General features: G+C 43.2%; 1 protein-coding gene and 1 long non-coding RNA gene across 21 annotated transcripts in view; both read right to left on the bottom strand.

Annotated features, from left to right (window-relative positions):
* Positions 1-17,421, bottom strand: part of MYO9A (myosin IXA) — a 278,436-nt gene that overhangs the window by 120,151 nt on the left and 140,864 nt on the right. For all 20 annotated transcript variants that reach the window (XM_070054736.1, XM_070054737.1, XM_070054738.1 and 17 more), the window contains one exon: positions 15,039-15,114. In XM_070054736.1, the coding sequence (XP_069910837.1) occupies positions 15,039-15,114 (76 nt within the window). The remainder of the gene's footprint in view (positions 1-15,038; positions 15,115-17,421) is intronic.
* Positions 6,129-15,028, bottom strand: LOC138844767 (uncharacterized). The gene is made up of 2 exons (XR_011381119.1): positions 10,963-15,028; positions 6,129-10,587 (listed from the first exon to the last, which is right to left on the bottom strand). It is a non-coding gene; the product is annotated as an uncharacterized lncRNA (long non-coding RNA).

Raw genomic sequence — 17,421 nt, 5'->3', positions numbered from 1 at the left:
AGACAGAGCACAGGAAAACATACAGTCAAACCAAAGAAAAGAAGAGGAAATTAGAAATCTAAAAAATATTGTTGGGAATCTACAGGATACTATTAAAAAAACCAACATTCGAGTTCTAGGAGTTCCTGAAGGCATGGAGAGAGAGAAAGGATAGAAGGCCTTTTTAGTGAGATACTAGCAGAGAACTTTCCAGGTTTGGAGAAGGACAGAGACATCCAAGTACAGGAAGCTCATAGAACCCCCAATAAACATGACCAAAAGAGATCCTCACCACGACACGTGGTAATTAAACTTACCACAGTGAAACATAAAGAAAAGATCCTAAAATGTGCAAGAGAGAAACGTCAGATTACTCTCAGAGGATCTCCAATCAGACTCACAGCAGACTTCTCATCAGAAACACTACAGGCTAGGAGGGAATGGCGAGACATAGCACAAGTGCTAACAGAGAAAAATTGCCAGCCCAGAATATTATATCCTGCCAAGCTCTCATTTGTGAATGAAGGTGAAATAAAGACCTTTCATAGCAAACAGAAATTGAAAGACTTTGTGGCCACTCGCCCGGCCCTGCAAAAGATACTTAAAGATGTGCTACACTCAGAAACACAGAAACACAGCCATCAATATGAAAGAAGGGAAAGGAAGAACACCTACCAGTAAAAGAGCATGGGAAGCTCAAAGCATATACTAGAAAATATTTCCGGGAAAATGGCAGGGCAAAGTCACTACGTATCAATAGTCACATTGAACATTAATGGTCTGAATTCTTCAGTTAAAAGACACCGTTTGGCAGACTGGCTCAAAGAACACAACCCAACTATTTGTTGCCTACAAGAAATACATCTCTCTAACAAAGAGGCATGCAGACTGAAAGTGAAAGGTTGGAAAAAGATATTCCATGCCAACAAAAACCAAAGAAAAGCAGGTGTAGCCATATTAATATCAGACAAAATAAACTTTAATACAAAAACTGTTAAGAGAGACAAAGAGGGACACTATATAATGATTAAGGGTTCAATTCAACAGGAAGATGTAACTATTATAAATGTATATGCAACTAATTACAGGGCACTGGTCTATTTAAAAGATATGTTAAGGGACTTAAAAGGAGACTTAGATCTCAATACAATAGTACTGGGGGACTTCAATACCCCACTCTCAGAAATAGACAGATCATCCGGACAGAAGATCAACAAGGAAACAGCAGATTTAATTGACACTATTGCCCAAATGGATCTAACAGATATCTACAGAACTTTCGACCTTACATCTACAGACTTCACATTCTTCTCAGCAGTGCATGGAACCTTCTCTAGGATTGATCACATACTAGGCCATAAAGCAAGTCTCAGCAAATTTAAAAGAATTAGAATCATACCATGCAGCTTCTCAGACCACAGCGGAATGAAGCTGGAAATTAGCAACTCAGGAAACCCCAGAAAGTATGCAAACACATGGAGACTGAACAACATGCTCCTGAACGAACACTGGGTCATTTCAAGAAATCAAAAGAGAAATCAAAAACTTTCTGGAAGTAAATGAAGACAACAACACAACATATCAAAACTTATGGGATACAGCAAAAGCAGTATTGAGAGGCAAATTTATAGCAATAGGTGCCTATATCAAGAAATTGGAAAGGTACCAAATAAATGAGCTTTCAGCGCATCTCAAGGACCTAGAAAAACTGCAGCAAACCAAACCCAAATCTAGTAGGAGAAGAGAAATAATTAAAACCAGAGAAGAAATTAACAGGATTGAATCCAAAAAAAACACTACAAAAAATCAGCCAAGCGAGAAGCTGGTTTTTTGAAAAAATAAACAAAATTGACACACCATTGGCCCAACTAACTAAAAAAAAGAAGAGAAAAGACCCAAATCAATAAAATCAGAGATGAAAAAGGAAACGTAACAACAGACACCACAGAAATAAAAAGAATCATCAGAAATTACTACAAGGACCTGTATGCCAGCAAACAGGAAAACCTATCAGAAATGGATAGATTCCTGGACACATGCAATCTACCAAAATTGAACCATGAAGACATAGAAAACCTAAATAGACCCATAACTGAAACAGAAATTGAAACAGTAATTAAGGCCCTCCCAACAAAGAAAAGCCCAGGACCAGATGGATTCACTGCTGAATTCTACCAGACATTTAAAGAAGAACTAATCCCATTTCTTCTCAAACTATTCAGAACAATCGAAGAAGAGGGAATCCTCCCAAATTCTTTCTATGAAGCCAGCATCACCTTAATCCCTAAGCCAGAGAAAGATGCAGCACTGAAAGAAAATTACAGACCAATATCCCTGATGAACATAGATGCAAAAATCCTCAATAAAATTCTGGCCAATAGAGTACAACAACACATCAGGAAAATCATCCACCCAGACCAAGTGGGATTCATCCCTGGTATGCAGGGATGGTTCAACATTCGCAAATCAATCAATGTGATTCACCACATTAACAGACTGCAAAAGAAAAACCATATCATTATCTCAATTGATGCAGAGAAAGCATTTGATAAAATTCAACACCCTTTCATGATGAAAACTCTAAGCAAATTGGGCATAGAAGGAACATTCCTCAATATAATCAAAGCAATTTATAAAAAACCCACAGCCAGCATCCTATTGAATGGGGAAAAGTTGGAAGCATTTCCACTGAGATCTGGCACCAGGCAGGGATGCCCACTCTCACCACTGCTATTTAACATAGTTCTGGAAGTTTTAGCCAGAGCCATCAGACAAGAAAAAGAAATCAAAGGAATACAAATTGAGAAGGAAGAAGTCAAACTATCCCTCTTTGCAGACGATATGATTCTGTACTTAGAGGATCCAAAGAACTCTACTAAGAGACTATTGGAACTCATAGAGGAGTTTGGCAAAGTGGCAGGATATAAAATCAATGCACAAAAATCAACAGCCTTTGTATACACAAGCAATGCCGCGGCTGAGAAAGAACTGCTAAGATCAATCCCATTCACAATAGCTACAAAAACAATCAAATACCTTGGAATAAACTTAACCAAGGACGTTAAAGATCTCTACGATGAGAATTACAAAACCTTAAAGAAAGAAATAGAAGAGGATACCAAAAAATGGAAAAATCTTCCATGCTCATGGATTGGAAGAATCAACATCATCAAAATGTCCATTCTCCCAAAAGCAATTTATAGATTCAATGCAATCCCAATCAAGATACCAAAGACATTCTTCTCAGATCTAGAAAAAATGATGCTGAAATTCATATGGAGGCAAAAGAGACCTCGAATAACTAAAGCAATCTTGTACAACAAAAACAAAGCCGGAGGCATCACAATACCAGATTTCAGGACATACTACAGGGCAGTGGTAATCAAAACAGCATGGCACTGGTACAGAAACAGATGGATAGACCAATGGAACAGAATTGAAATACCAGAAATCAACCCAAACATCTACAGCCAACTTATATTTGATCAAGGATCTAAAACCAATTCCTGGAGCAAGGACAGTCTATTCAATAAATGGTGCTGGGAAAACTGGATTTCCACGTGCAGAAGCATGAAGCAAGACCCCTACCTTACACCTTACACAAAAATCCACTCAACGTGGATTAAAGACCTAAATCTACGTCCTGACACCATTAAGTTATTAGAGAACATTGGAGAAACCCTTCAAGATATTGGCACAGGCAAAGAATTTCTGGAAAAGACCCGGGAGGCACAGGCAGTCAAAGCCAAAATCAACTATTGGGATTGCATCAAATTGAGAAGTTTCTGTACTGCAAAAGAAACAGTCAGGAGAGTGAAGAGACAACCGACAGAATGGGAAAAAATATTTGCAAACTATGCAACAGATAAAGGGTTAATAACCAGAATCTACAAAGAGATCAAGAAACTCCACAAAAACAAAACCAACAACCCACTTAAGAGATGGGCCAAGGACCTCAATAGATATTTTTCAAAAGAGGAAATCCAAATGGCCAACAGGCACATGAAAAAATGTTCAAGGTCGCTAGCAATCAGGGAAATGCAAATCAAAACCACAATGAGGTTTCACCTCACCCCGGTTAGAATGGCTCACATACAGAAATCTACCAACAACAGATGCTGGCGAGGATGTGGGGAAAAAGGGACACTAACCCACTGTTGGTGGGAATGCAAACTGGTCAAGCCACTATGGAAGTCAGTCTGGAGATTCCTCAGAAACCTGAATATAACCCTACCGTTCGACCCAGCCATCCCACTCCTTGGAATTTACCCAAAGGAGTTTAAATTGACAAACAAAAAAGCGGTCTGCACCCTAATGTTTATTGCAGCACAATTCACAATAGCCAAGACCTGGAACCAACCTAAATGCCCATCAACGGTAGACTGGATAAAGACATTATGGGATATGTACTCTTTAGAATACTATACCGCAGTAAGAAACAACGAAATCCAGTCATTTGCAACAAAATGGAGGAATCTGGAACACATCATGCTGAGTGAAGTAAGCCAGTCCCAAAGGGACAAATACCATATGTTCTCCCTGATCGGTGACAACTGACTCAACACCAAAAAGGAAACCTCCTGAAGTGAAATGGACACTATGGGAAATGGTGACTTGATCAGCATAGCCCTGACTGTTAATGAACAACTTAATACATTATCCCTCTTAGTATTTTTTTTTGTCTGTTCTACTTAATACTATTGGTTTAATTCTGTAATTATCACACAGTTATTCTTAAGTGTTGAAAATTAACTGAAATGTGATCCCTGTTAAATATAAGAGTGGGAATAAGAGAGGGAAGAGATGTACAATTTGGGACATGCTCAAGCTGACTTGCCCCAAATGGTAGAGTTAGAAACATACCAGGGGATTCCAATTCAATCCCATCAAGGTGGCACGTACCAATGCCATCTCACTATTCCAAGTGATCAATTTCAGTTCACAATTGATCATAATGAAAGGACTAAGAGTCAAAGGGAGCACATAAACAAGTCTAGTACCTGCTAACACTAACCGATAGAATAAATAAAGGGGAGAGTGATCCAACATGGGAAGTGAGATACTCAGCAGACTCATAGAATGGCAGATGTCCTAAATAGCACTCTGGCCTCAGAATCAGCCCTACAGGCATTCGGATCTGGCTGAAAAGCCCATGAGAGTATTTCAGGCATGGAAAGCCAAGACACTCTGGCAAAAAGATCTCTGTGAATGAGATCCCAGTGGAAAGAACAGGTCTTCAAAGAAGGAGGTACCTTTCTCTGAAGGGAGGAGAGAACCTCCACTTTGACTATGACCTTGTCTAAACAAGATAAGAGTCGGAGAACTCAAGGGGCTTCCATAGCCTTGGAAACTCACGACTGGTGCATAGGGAGATTACTGATGCCATAAACAGGAGTGTCAATTTGTAAAGTCAACAACAGGAGTCACTGTGCACTTACTCCTCATGTAGGATCTCTGTCCTTAATGTGCTGTACATTGAGGCTTAATGCTATAACGAGTACTCAAACAGTATATTTCACTTTGTGTTTCTATGGGGGTGCAAACTGTTGAAATCTTTACTTAATGTATACTAAACTGATCTTCTGTAACAAAAAAAAAAAAGAAAAGAAATTATTAATTCCCAACTTGACTCTCACTGGGATTAAACATGACAATAGGTCTGATCTGATTTCATCATTTTAAAAAAATCATCTATTATTTTTCACTTTATGTTTCTGTGTGGGAACAAACTGTTGAAATCCTTACTTAATGTATACTAAGCTGATCTTCTGTATATTAAGATAATCGAAAATGAATCTTGATGTGAATGGAAGGGGAGAGGGAGTGGGAAAGGGGAGGGTTGTGGGTGGGAGGGACGGTATGGGGGGGAAGCCATTGTAACCCATGAGTCGTACTTTGGAAATTTATATTCATTAAATAAAAGTTAAAAAAATAAAAATAATAAATAAAAAAAAACAAGAGAACAGTTCAAAGAAAATACAGGGGGTAAATCTGTGTGTGGTGGCTCAGAAAAGATTTCTTAACTACAACAAGAAAAATATTTGCAAAAAAAAAAAAAATGGGGGGTGGGAGTAATCAGAGTCTATCAAAATGAAAACTTTTGTATTTCAAACAAGACCATCAAGAAAAGTTCAAAGAGCACTATCAGACTGGGGGGGGGGGGGGCAGGGGTTACTATTTTAAAACCACATATCCAGGGCCAATGCTGTGGCTACAGCTGCTCCACTTCTGATCCAGTGCCCCGCTAATGAACCTAGGAAAGCAGCAGCAGACATCCTGAGTACTTGGGCCCCTGCACCCAAATGACAGACCTGGATGAAGCTTCTGGCTCCTGCCTTTGACCTGGACCAGTCCTGGCCATTGAGGACTTTTGGGGAGTGAACCAGCCAATGGAAGACTTCTCTCTCTCTCTCTCTCTCTCTCTCTCTCTGCCTCTGCCTCTCCGTAACTTCACTTCACTGTTCCAATAAATAAATAAATCTTAAAAAAAAAAAACGCACATATCCAATAATGAATACAGAATATATAAAGAGCTTTTAAAGATAACAATAACATAATTTTTAAAATATGCAAATAGCCGGCACCGTGGCTCAATAGGCTAATCCTCCGCCTTGCAGCGCCGGCACACCAGGTTCTAGTCCCGGTCAGGGCACCGGATTCTGTCCCGGTTGCCCCTCTTCCAGGCCAGCTCTCTGCTGTGGCCCGGGAGTGCAGTGGAGGATGGCCCAAGTGCTTGGGCCCTGCACCCCATGGGAGACCAGGAGGAGCACCTGGCTCCTGCCTTCAGATCGGCGCGGTGCACTGGCCGCGGCAGCCATTGGAGGGTGAACCAACGGCAAAAGGAAGACCTTTCTCTCTGTCTCTCTCTCTCTCACTGTCCACTCTGCCTGTCAAATATATATATATATATATATATATATATATATATATATGCAGATCACTCAGAAATAAAAGAAATGAAAAAATGTGCAATATCTGGATGGACAAAGCACTATGTTTAGTGAAAAAAAATTAACCTCAGAAAGTCAGATACCAGGGCCAGCATTGTGGCACAGGAGGTTAAGCTACTGTGGACAATGCTGGCATCCATACTGGAGTGCCAGTTCAAATCCCAGCCATTTTGCTTCCAATCCAGCTTCCTGGCAGCAGAAGAGGGCCCAAGTACTTGTAGGAAACCTGGATGGAGCCTGGCCCAGCCTTGGCTGCTGCAGCCACCTGGAGGAGTGAAACAGCAGAAGGAAGACCCCTCTCCTTCTCCCTCTGCAGCTCTGCCTTTCAAATAAACAGATCTTTAAAAAGCTACATACTATATGACTCTATTTCTGTAGCACTCTCACGAAAACTATAAAAATGGAAAGGAAAGTAGTGGCTGTCACAGAGCAGGACAGAACAGAGAAAAGTGAAGGGGAAACACAAACAGGAAGCAGGAATGACTTCTCTGGTGACAGTGAAAAGAAGTCACTATGAATGGAAAAAAGTTTCAAAAAACCACACAAAAATGCAAATTTTTAAGTGATAAGAACTGTATGTAGTCCAGCTAATGGCAATGTACTTTTTGGAGAGACTGAGAAGCCTGCTTTTGACAATGTACTACTAATACCTAAGGTGTCACTTAAGGTAAACTGAAGGACACATGGGATTCTGTGAACTATTTTCCCATTTATACTACTATGAGCTCCTGCTTTGGGGAGAAAAAGAAATAGATCTTTAAAAGTTCTTTTCTGGGGCCAGTGTGTGGTCAGCAGGTTAAGCTGCCACCAGACACAACAGGCACCCGTATGAGTCCCAGTTTGAAACCTGGCTAGTCAACTTCTGCTCCAGCTCCCTGTTAACACTCCTGGGAAAGCAGTGAAAGATAGTACAAGTATTGGGGTCCTTGCCACCCCTGTGGGAGATCAAGGTGTTCTAGACTCCTGGCTGCGGCCTAGCCCCGCTCCAGTCACTGTAGCCATTTGGGGAATGGACCAACCATGTGAGATCTCTGTCTCCCTCTAACTATGCCTTTCAAGTAAATCAGTAACTCTTTTAAAAATGTTACTTTTCCTTCAGTTTTTAAAAATCTAGCGAGTGAGAAAAGAGAGAGAGATCAGTCTTCACCTGCTGATACATTCCCCTAAATATCCACTACAGCCAAGGCTGGGCCAATCCAGTCAGGAGCCAGGAAGCCCACCCAGGCCCACCCACTGTGCCCTGCACCCCCAACCACGTGAACCATCACCTGCTGCTTCCATGTACACATCAGCAGGAGGCTGGACTGGAAACAAAGCCAGCATCTGAACCCAGACACTCTGGTAAGGAGATGCGGATGATCCAAGTGATGTCTTCAACTGCTGACCAAATGTATAAACATTCATCAGTTCTTACTTAAACTTTTGAATGCTCAGGTTAATACCTTTAAAATTCCATAATGCTTTTTTGTGTCTTCATTATCAAGTCTTTTATTTATTTGAGAGTCAGAGACAGAAAACTTCCATTTGCTGTCTGACTCCCCACGTGCCCACAACAGCCAGCGGTGTGCCACGCTGAAGCCAGGAGGCAGGACTACAGTTCAGGTCTCCCAAGTGCCTGGCAGTACTTCAGCCATCATCTGGTTCCTCCAGGGTCCACGTCAGCAGGAACAGGAGTCAGGGCTGGAGCCCAGGCATTCCAATACAGGAACGGGAGTCAGGGCTGGAACCCAGGCATTCCAATACAGGAACGGGAGTCAGGGCTGGAACCCAGGCATTTCATTACAGGAACGGGAGTCAGGGCTGGAACCCAGGCATTCCAACATGGGATGCAGATGTCTCAGGCAGCAGCTTCACCATGGTGCCAAATGCTCACCTCATCAGGTTGTTTAGAATTAGAGATGGACAGACATCTTCCATCCACTGGGGTTAACTCTCCAAATGGCTGCAACTGCCACAGATGAGCTTGGCTGAAGCCAGGAGCTTCTTCCAGGTCTTTTAAAGGGGAGGCAGAGGCCCAAGTACTTGGACCATCTTCTGCTACAATCCCAGGCACATTAGCAGGAAGCTGGATCCAAGTAGAGCAGCTGGGACTTGAAACAGTGCCCACATGGGATGCTGGCATGGAAGGCAGCAGCTGAACTCACTACGCCACAATGTCGGCCATCTCTCCAAGCTGTTTTACATACTATCATATCATTTTAGTTCTAAAAGACGACCCTCAAATCCACTCATATTTATAAATCATCTAAACCACAATCATTTCTAAAATAACTCAAGTAACAAATTATTTCACTATAATTCTTCAAAACATAAAGATTTTTACTTTTGTTCTCGTTGCATTCTATGATACAATGTCTGGTACTAAGCAGTCCTTTGCCCCAATCAACAGAAAAAATCGAATTTAAACAGAAACAATGCTTTAGGCTGTGAATTTTTACTTGCATTAAAAAGAACTCAGGATCCACAACGTGCTGTCTTTCTGAGGTCTTTCTCAGTCCTCACTGACTGCCTATTAAGAATGAATATAGGCCAGCGCCATGGCTCAACAGGCTAATCCTCCGCCTTGCGGCACCGGCACACCGGGTTCTAGTCCCGGTCGGGGCGCCGGATTCTGTCCCGGTTGCCCCTCTTCCAGGCCAGCTCTCTGCTGTGGCCCGGGAGTGCAGTGGAGGATGGCCCAAGTGCTTGGGCCCTGTACCCCATGGGAGACCAGGATAAGTACCTGGCTCCTGCCTTCAGATCAGCGCAGTGTGGCGGCCATTGGAGGGTGAACCAACGGCAAGGGAAGACCTTTCTCTCTGTCTCTCTCTCTCTCACTGTCCACTCTGCCTGTCCAAAAAAAAAAAAAAAAAAAAAAAAGAATGAATATAGGGGCCGCCGCCTACAGTGCCAGAATCCCATTTTGGCACCAGTTCCTCTCCCAGCTGCTCCACTTCCGATCCAGCTCTCTGCTATGGCCTGGGAAAGCAGTGGAAGATGGCCCAAGTCCCTGGGCCCCTGCAACCACATGGGAGACCTGGAGGAAGTTCCTGGCTCCTGGTTCCTGGCTCTGGATCAGCACAGCTTCCACCGTTGCGGCCATCTGGAGAGTGAATCAGCAGATTGAAGACCTCTCCCTCTCTCTCTGCCTCTCCTTCTCTCTCTGTGTAACTCTTTCAAGTAAAATAATAAAAAATAAAGAAAGAAAGAAGAATGAATATAATACAAACTCCCAAAAAATGCTATAACCTAGAATTTTTCATGATACTATTCTTGCTTGGCAAATTAGCATGATAGTATGACACCATTTAAATTTTTTTTTTTTTTTTTTTTTTTTGACAGGCAGAGTGGACAGTGAGAGAGAGAGACAGAGAGAAAGGTCTTCCTTTGCCATTGGTTCACCCTCCAATGGCCGCCGCACTGCAGCCGGCACACTGCGCTGATCCGAAGGCAGGAGCCAGGTGCTTCTTCCTGGTCTCCCATGGGGTGCAGGGCCCAAGGACTTGGGCCATCCTCCACTGCACTCCCGGGCCACAGCAGAGAGCTGGCCTGGAAGAGGGGCAACCGGGACAGAATCCGGTGCCCCTACCGGGACTAGAACCCAGTGTGCCGGCGCCGCAAGACGGAGGATTAGCCTAGTGAGCCACAGCGCCGCCCCGACACCATTTAATTTTAAAACCTTCAATATAGGCCGGCGCCGCGGCTCACTGGGCTAATCCTCCGCCTAGCGGCGCCGGCACACCGGGTTCTAGTCCCGGTCGGGGCGCCGGATTCTGTCCCGGTTGCCCCTCTTCCAGGCCAGCCCTCTGCTGTGGCCAGGGAGTGCAGTGGAGGATGGCCCAGGTGCTTGGGCCCTGCACCCCATGGGAGACCAGGAAAAGCACCTGGCTCCTGGCTCCTGCCATCGGATCAGCGCGGTGCGCCGGCCGCAGCGCGCCGGCCGCGGCGGCCATTGGAGGGTGAACCAACGGCAAAAGGAAGACCTTTCTCTCTGTCTCTCTCTCTCACTGTCCACTCTGCCTGTCAAAAAAAAAAAAAAAAAAAAAAAAAAAACCTTCAATATACTGCCACAGTGTTCAAGATTCACCATGCATTTGTCCACAACAAATCCTAAGACACACACTCCTGCCTCCTTCCAGGCTACAAGCTCGCAGAGGTATTTCTTCTTCACAGGTTGGTGTGCTTTATTCTTCACACATCCCACACTACAACTATTGCCGACATGAGCCTCTCCTGCCTGGAATGAACACACTGTGGCTCCGGAGACATTCTCCTGAAGCCCTGGTGTGCACCAAATCCCTGCCTCACAGTGTGTACATACACACAGGTCCTGTACCTCCTCAAAGAGCATACAGAGACATACATACAGTGTGCCAGTTTATAACCTCTTACCAAAAGTTGACTGCTCTCTCAATTTCAGTCAAAGTTCTTACTCTTGGGAGGAATACTAAACTGGCTACAAAGTTTTAGATTTACATGATCTTTTTACAAAGACTACGTCAAATCTTAGTCATAGATTCCCACTAAATGGGACATCTAACTCACAACTTCTTAGGGTAAGTATCAAGAATTTATAAAACTTTCATTTATTTCATTAATCCTACCAGCTGAGGAGACTTTTTTTATTTAAAAAAAGAATCCTTTATCATTTCATAAGAATTAGTGAATGTGATGGCGCTAAATGACTAGCTTCAGCACCTTTCTCACTGGGTACTTACTGCAAGCTCGCTTATAAACTGGTAAGGAAGTCACGATATACATAATAACAAAGGTAACCTGTGCATTTACTGGAAGTGTTTCCCTACATGCCAGTAATATGCAGCTGATAGCTCTGGAAAGTCAAGACAGTCCTCTTCACACTTTAAGAACATGCTGACAGAGCCAGTGAGGAAGCCAGTCTCCTGAGACTGCTTGGACTCAGAGTCACCGAGGAGGAGAACCCCACAAGAAGAACCAAAATGCTCCACTCAGTACACAGCATCCGACTGGATTTTATAAAAATCTATTATTCTGAGCTCACCCCTTCCTACAAATTTTCTATAATAATACACAAAATATATGCACCAATCCAAAAAAAAAAAAATAGCCCTATGGAACTTGTTAGGATTACTGGCCAGGGACAGCGCTGTGGCTCACTTGGCTAATACTCCGCCTGTGGCACCGGCACCGTGGGTTCTAGTCCCGGCTGCTCCTCTTCCAGCCCAGCTCTCTGCTGTGGCCCAGGAGTGCAGTGGAGGATGGCCCAAGTGCTTGGGCCCTGCACCCCATGGGAGACCAGGAGAAGCACCTGGCTCCTGGCTTTGGATCAGCGCAGCACCAGCCATAGCGGCCATTCGGGGGGTGAACCAATGGAAGGAACACCTTTCTCTCTTTCTCTCTCTCTCTCTAATGCTGCCTGCCCCCCCCCCCAAAAAAAAAAGATTACTGGCCAGGCTTTTCCTGATAACATTACATCAGTGTCATATATCTCTGCATTGTACATGAACGAAAAGATTAAGATGCTGTGATAAAATTCTCTGTAAAATGGTTCCTCATAAATGAGCTTAAATATAGATCTTGTCAGATTCAGTTTATCATTCCATGAGGGCCTAAATCCAGCTGACAGGAGTGCCAAAAGAGTTACAGAGCATTGCTAACACAAAAAGAAAGAGAAAAAGCAAAACCAAAATGCAGTCACTTAAACTAAGCACCAGGAACTGCCCAGACCATCCGTCAGAACAGACATAGGTGGTGAGGCCTGATAAGGACTAGCGGGACATTACATCATAAGAAGAAGCCAACCAGCTAGCGACTGCATTACTTCACCCACACTACTGCACCACGACTGGTCACACCCAGACACCAACATCTGGTTGGTGACACCCTAAAAGGTGAGTTTGTGATTGGTGACACACCAGGTCATCTTCATCGCCCACCTACCCCAGAGAGGGGACAAAAAGGCAAGCCTCACAACTGCTCTTCCTCCCTCGGGGATCATGGCTCAGGGCCAGTGAAACTCTGCCTCAGTCTCCACTGACTGAAGCTCTGCTCACCACTCTGCTGGAGCCCACCTCGCCTGGACGTCCCAGCCGCTGCTGGAACTGACATCGGAGCCGGACCGGACCTCTCAGCAGGTGACCTCTCTGACCCTTCACCTTGCTTTTCACCTTGGAACTTCGAGCTTACTGCCCTGAGTGCCAGTCAATCCAAGACTCCTGCCTGTAAGTGACTGTTCTGAGATTCACCTCTGCGAGTAGTAACGGAGACTTTGGACTCTGGACTGTAACTTTTTCGTGACTGTGACAGGAACCCTGAGAACGCAGCATTCATATTACATCCTTAGCCTTGAGTGTTTAGATTGGTTATGCTTTTACGCTTTTATGCTTTGTATGTGATAAGTGGTGCTTGCAACAGCTAACCAAGGTAGTAAAAAAAAAAAAAAAAACACAAAAAAGGCCATTTTAGGTATCTAAAACTGAAAAGACAAAGATAAACAGGTGAACTAGGAGTCAGGAGACTTATCACAAGTAAACTGCTTTGGGAAATGGGGCATGGCATAGAGTCGTCATTTTTCAAATTAAGAAAATGGGTTTCGGGGCCGGCGCCGTGGCTCACTGGGCTAATCCTCCGCCTAGCGGCGCCGGCACACCGGGTTCTAGTCCCGGTCGGGGCGCCGGATTCTGTCCCGGTTGCCCCTCTTCCAGGCAAGCTCTCTGCTGTGGCCCGGGAGTGCAGTGGAGGATGGCCCAGGTCCTGGGCCCTGCACCCCATGGGAGACCAGGAGAAGCACCTGGCTCCTGCCATCGGATCAGCGCAGTGCACCAGCCACAGCATGCCGGCCGCGGCGGCATTGGAGGGTGAACCAACGGCAAAAGGAAGACCTTTCTCTCTGTCTCTCTCTCTCACTGTCCACTCTGCCTGTCAAAAAATAAATAAATAAATAAATAAATATAAAAAACTTGAAAAATAAAAGAAAATGGGTTTCTTAAGTTACAGATCCCCAACCAGGGTGACAATGGGGCCAACAAGGAGAGGGTAAAGCTACACTGTCAAGATTCACAACTCCTGTTGTCTTGCTTTGTAAAACTTAACATGCAAATATGAAAGCAGATTTCATCATTAGCTAGGAATCACTGGTAAGAAAACAAAGGGCATACACTGAAGATGGCAAACAGTCCAGTACATCGACACTGGAAATGAACGTGTTGGGGCCCGGCTACGTGGGATTTGGCAGCTCCTACATATGGATTGAGTGAAACCACACTTCTTAATAAGCAAGAGTCATACCAAAGGTAGTGAGCAAACAAGTGACAACACAGAAAAGAAACGGAGACACACTCAACTGGAAAAAAGATCCATACAATTATAATTCTATTCTAACTACAGACCATCTGGACATCTAGGACACTAAGAGGCTCAGTTCTGCTAAAAGGTCTGTAAGGCAGACTCCAGAAATTGAAATTTATTTTGCTCATATAATTACAGTATTTATGAAATGATATGTGTAAAAGCAAATCTTCATTTGTTAATTCTGAAAATTTTACTTGCTTCCAAACTATACTACAAAATTTTTTTTTTTATCTTTTATTTAATGAATATAAATTTCCAAAGTACGACTCATGGGTTACAATGGCTTCCCCCCCATACCGTCCCTCCCACCCACAACCCTCCCCTTTCCCACTCCCTCTCCCCTTCCATTCACATCAAGATTCATTTTCGATTATCTTAATATACAGAAGATCAGCTTTATACTACAAAATTTTAAAAGCTTTGGTAATGACACTCACCAAGAAAAAGGTATTATGTAAATTGAACTTTTATGTAGTCAAATTATTCAATTATTACTTATCAATATGATTGTTCCAAAGAAGAGCAGAATAAACCTTAAATTTTGCAAAACATGTAAAATCCAAGATCTCAGAATGTAAGCCAGATGAAGCTCCTACGTTCTATAGTCATTTTATCCAAAGCAACCCTAGACACGTTTTGCTAATTCTAACCTATTCACTTGTTGCTATATCATTTAGAGAAGCTTTAAGAAATGGAAAACAAACCAAGCCTGACTTTCTTCAAACTTTTAAAGGCACACAAGTAATAGGAAAGTGAGGCACTTCTTTTACATTCCTGTCAACATAAAGAAAACACACTCACTGCTGGTTTTGTTCATTCAGAGCATTCATGCCCTGGAGATCAGAAAGAGGTGTTCTGGGACTTTTCCGGGTTATATCTAGCAAGAGAAAAAAAAAAAAAAAAGAAAAAAATTTCAAATGAGTACTGAGAGAAATTACACATAAAACAAGTTTACTAAAACAATGAAATTAATGTATTTTCAATAGCAAATGTTTGTGAAATATGACAGAAACATCTAAATAACACGAACTAAGTCCCATAACTGTGTTTACAAATGCTCCCAATTAGAGAACTTAATAACAAACTCTTAATTCTTCTTCCTTTCTTAAAGGTAATTTGGTTTATTCGAAAGACAGAGCTATGGGGGTAGGAATGGCAGAGAGAGAGAGATGGACCAATCTTCCCTCTGCTGGTTCACCACCCAAATAGCCAGTACCAGGGCTGGGCTAGACAGAAGCCAGGACCCAGGAGCTTCATCTGGGTCTCCCACGTGGGTGCTGCTTTTCCAGCCATTAGCAGGGAGCTGGACTGGAAGTAGATTCGCTGGGACACAAACTGCTGCCCAGATGCGATGCCAGCATCATAGGCAGCAATTTAACCCACCTAAGCCACAATACCAGCCAAAGTATTTCTTCTTTCCTTTAAACAGTAACCTCAGGAAACATGAGTGAAACCAGGAAGACGGTTTAGAAGTAGACAAACACCCTTTTTTATGTTCAAATCCCCCCCACATTTTACTAAGATCCCTTTGCATCATTTTTCAGCAATAAATTTACTGACAACATGGACTATAAACTTCAGAGATCAATCGACCTTAAAGAGAAAGGCACTGTTGGAGCTATTGTTAAGGCACAGCAGGTTAAGCTGCTGCTTGAGGGGCCAGCATCCCAGAGAGGCACTGGCTCATGTCTCAGCTGTTGCACTTCTGACCCAGATCCCTGATAATGCAGCTGGGAAAGCAATGGAAGAGGGCCCAAGTGCAAGGACCCCTGCCACCAATGTGGGAGACTCAGCTGGAATTCTAGGTTCCAGGCTTCCACCTGGTCCATCCACAGCTGTTGTGGGCACTTGGGGAGTGAACCATCAGATGGAAGATATCTTTCTCTCTATCATTTTCTCTCTCAAACTCTGCCTTGGAAGGAAAGAAGAGAAGGGAGGGAAGGAGGGAAGGAGGGAGGGAAGGAGGGAAGAATCAAAGATGACTTTTTCCTTAAGGACTATGAATATTTAAAACAGGGGATGGGCGTTACAGCAAAGCAGGTTAAGCCACAGCTTGCAATGTCAGCACCCACACTGGAGCACTGGTTCATGTTTCAGATGCTCCACTTCTGATCCAGCTCTGATTGTGCACCTGGGAAAGCAGCAGAAAACAGCCCTGGAAAACACCCCAAGGACTTGGAGCTCTGCCACCCACATGGGAGACAGGGATAGAGCTGGCCCAGCCCTAGCAGTTGCAGCCATTTAGGGAGCGAACCAGAAGATGGAAGATTTTTCGCTCTTTGTCACTCCCTCTTGCTGTCACTTATGCCTTTCAAATTAATCAAACAAATCTTAAAGATTTAAAGATATCATTTTCACAAACTGTAAGATAAAAACTTAAGTTTTGTAATGTAAGGCTGGCTCAAGTTTCTCAACATATATATCAAGCATTTAATGTAAGGAAAAATAGGAAGGAAAAAATCTCTTTAGCTGAGATGACATAATCTACAAAAATTCTAAGGAATCCAGAAAAATCTACTGAGACTAAAAAATGAGTTCAGCACAATTCCAAGAAACAAGATCATTCTGCAAAAATCAATGATATTTCTGTAAAATGACAATAAATACAAGAGTGAAATTAAGAAAATAACTCCATCAACAGCATCAAAAGAACAGGAATAAGTTTAACAAGAAGTTACAAGACATCGACAACCAAAAATAGAAAACATCCTTAAAAAAATTTATGGAAGAGCTAAATCAACAGAATGCCATCAACGTTCATGAATTGGAAAACTAAAAGAGCAATGCTCCTCACATTAATGTCATCTCTATTAAAATCCCAGATACCTATTTTGCAGAAACAAGCAGGCTGATCACAGCATTCCTATAAAAGGCAAGAGACCCAGGAGAGCCCAAACAACCTCGCAAAGAAGGTTGAAGCATTCACATTTCCTATACAAAACCAACTACAAAGATACCAACCACGCCAGTCAATGGAAAAGAAATGTCAGTCAGCAACAAAGCTTCACACTTCATGATCCATTTCTGTTAAGACTTCCAAGACACTCAGTGGAAAAAGAGAACCTTTTCCAACAAACACCATGTGAAAACTAACCACATGCAAAGGACGAAGGTGGAGGACAGGTGTTAGGAGCAGCCTGGTTCAAGTTCTGGCTACTACACTTCTAATCCAGCTCCCAGCTGA

This window comes from Oryctolagus cuniculus, chromosome 12 (assembly GCF_964237555.1).
Source record: "Oryctolagus cuniculus chromosome 12, mOryCun1.1, whole genome shotgun sequence".
In the NCBI taxonomy this organism is placed as follows: Eukaryota; Metazoa; Chordata; class Mammalia; order Lagomorpha; family Leporidae; genus Oryctolagus; species Oryctolagus cuniculus.
This window is presented reverse-complemented; position numbering and strand designations above follow the sequence as displayed.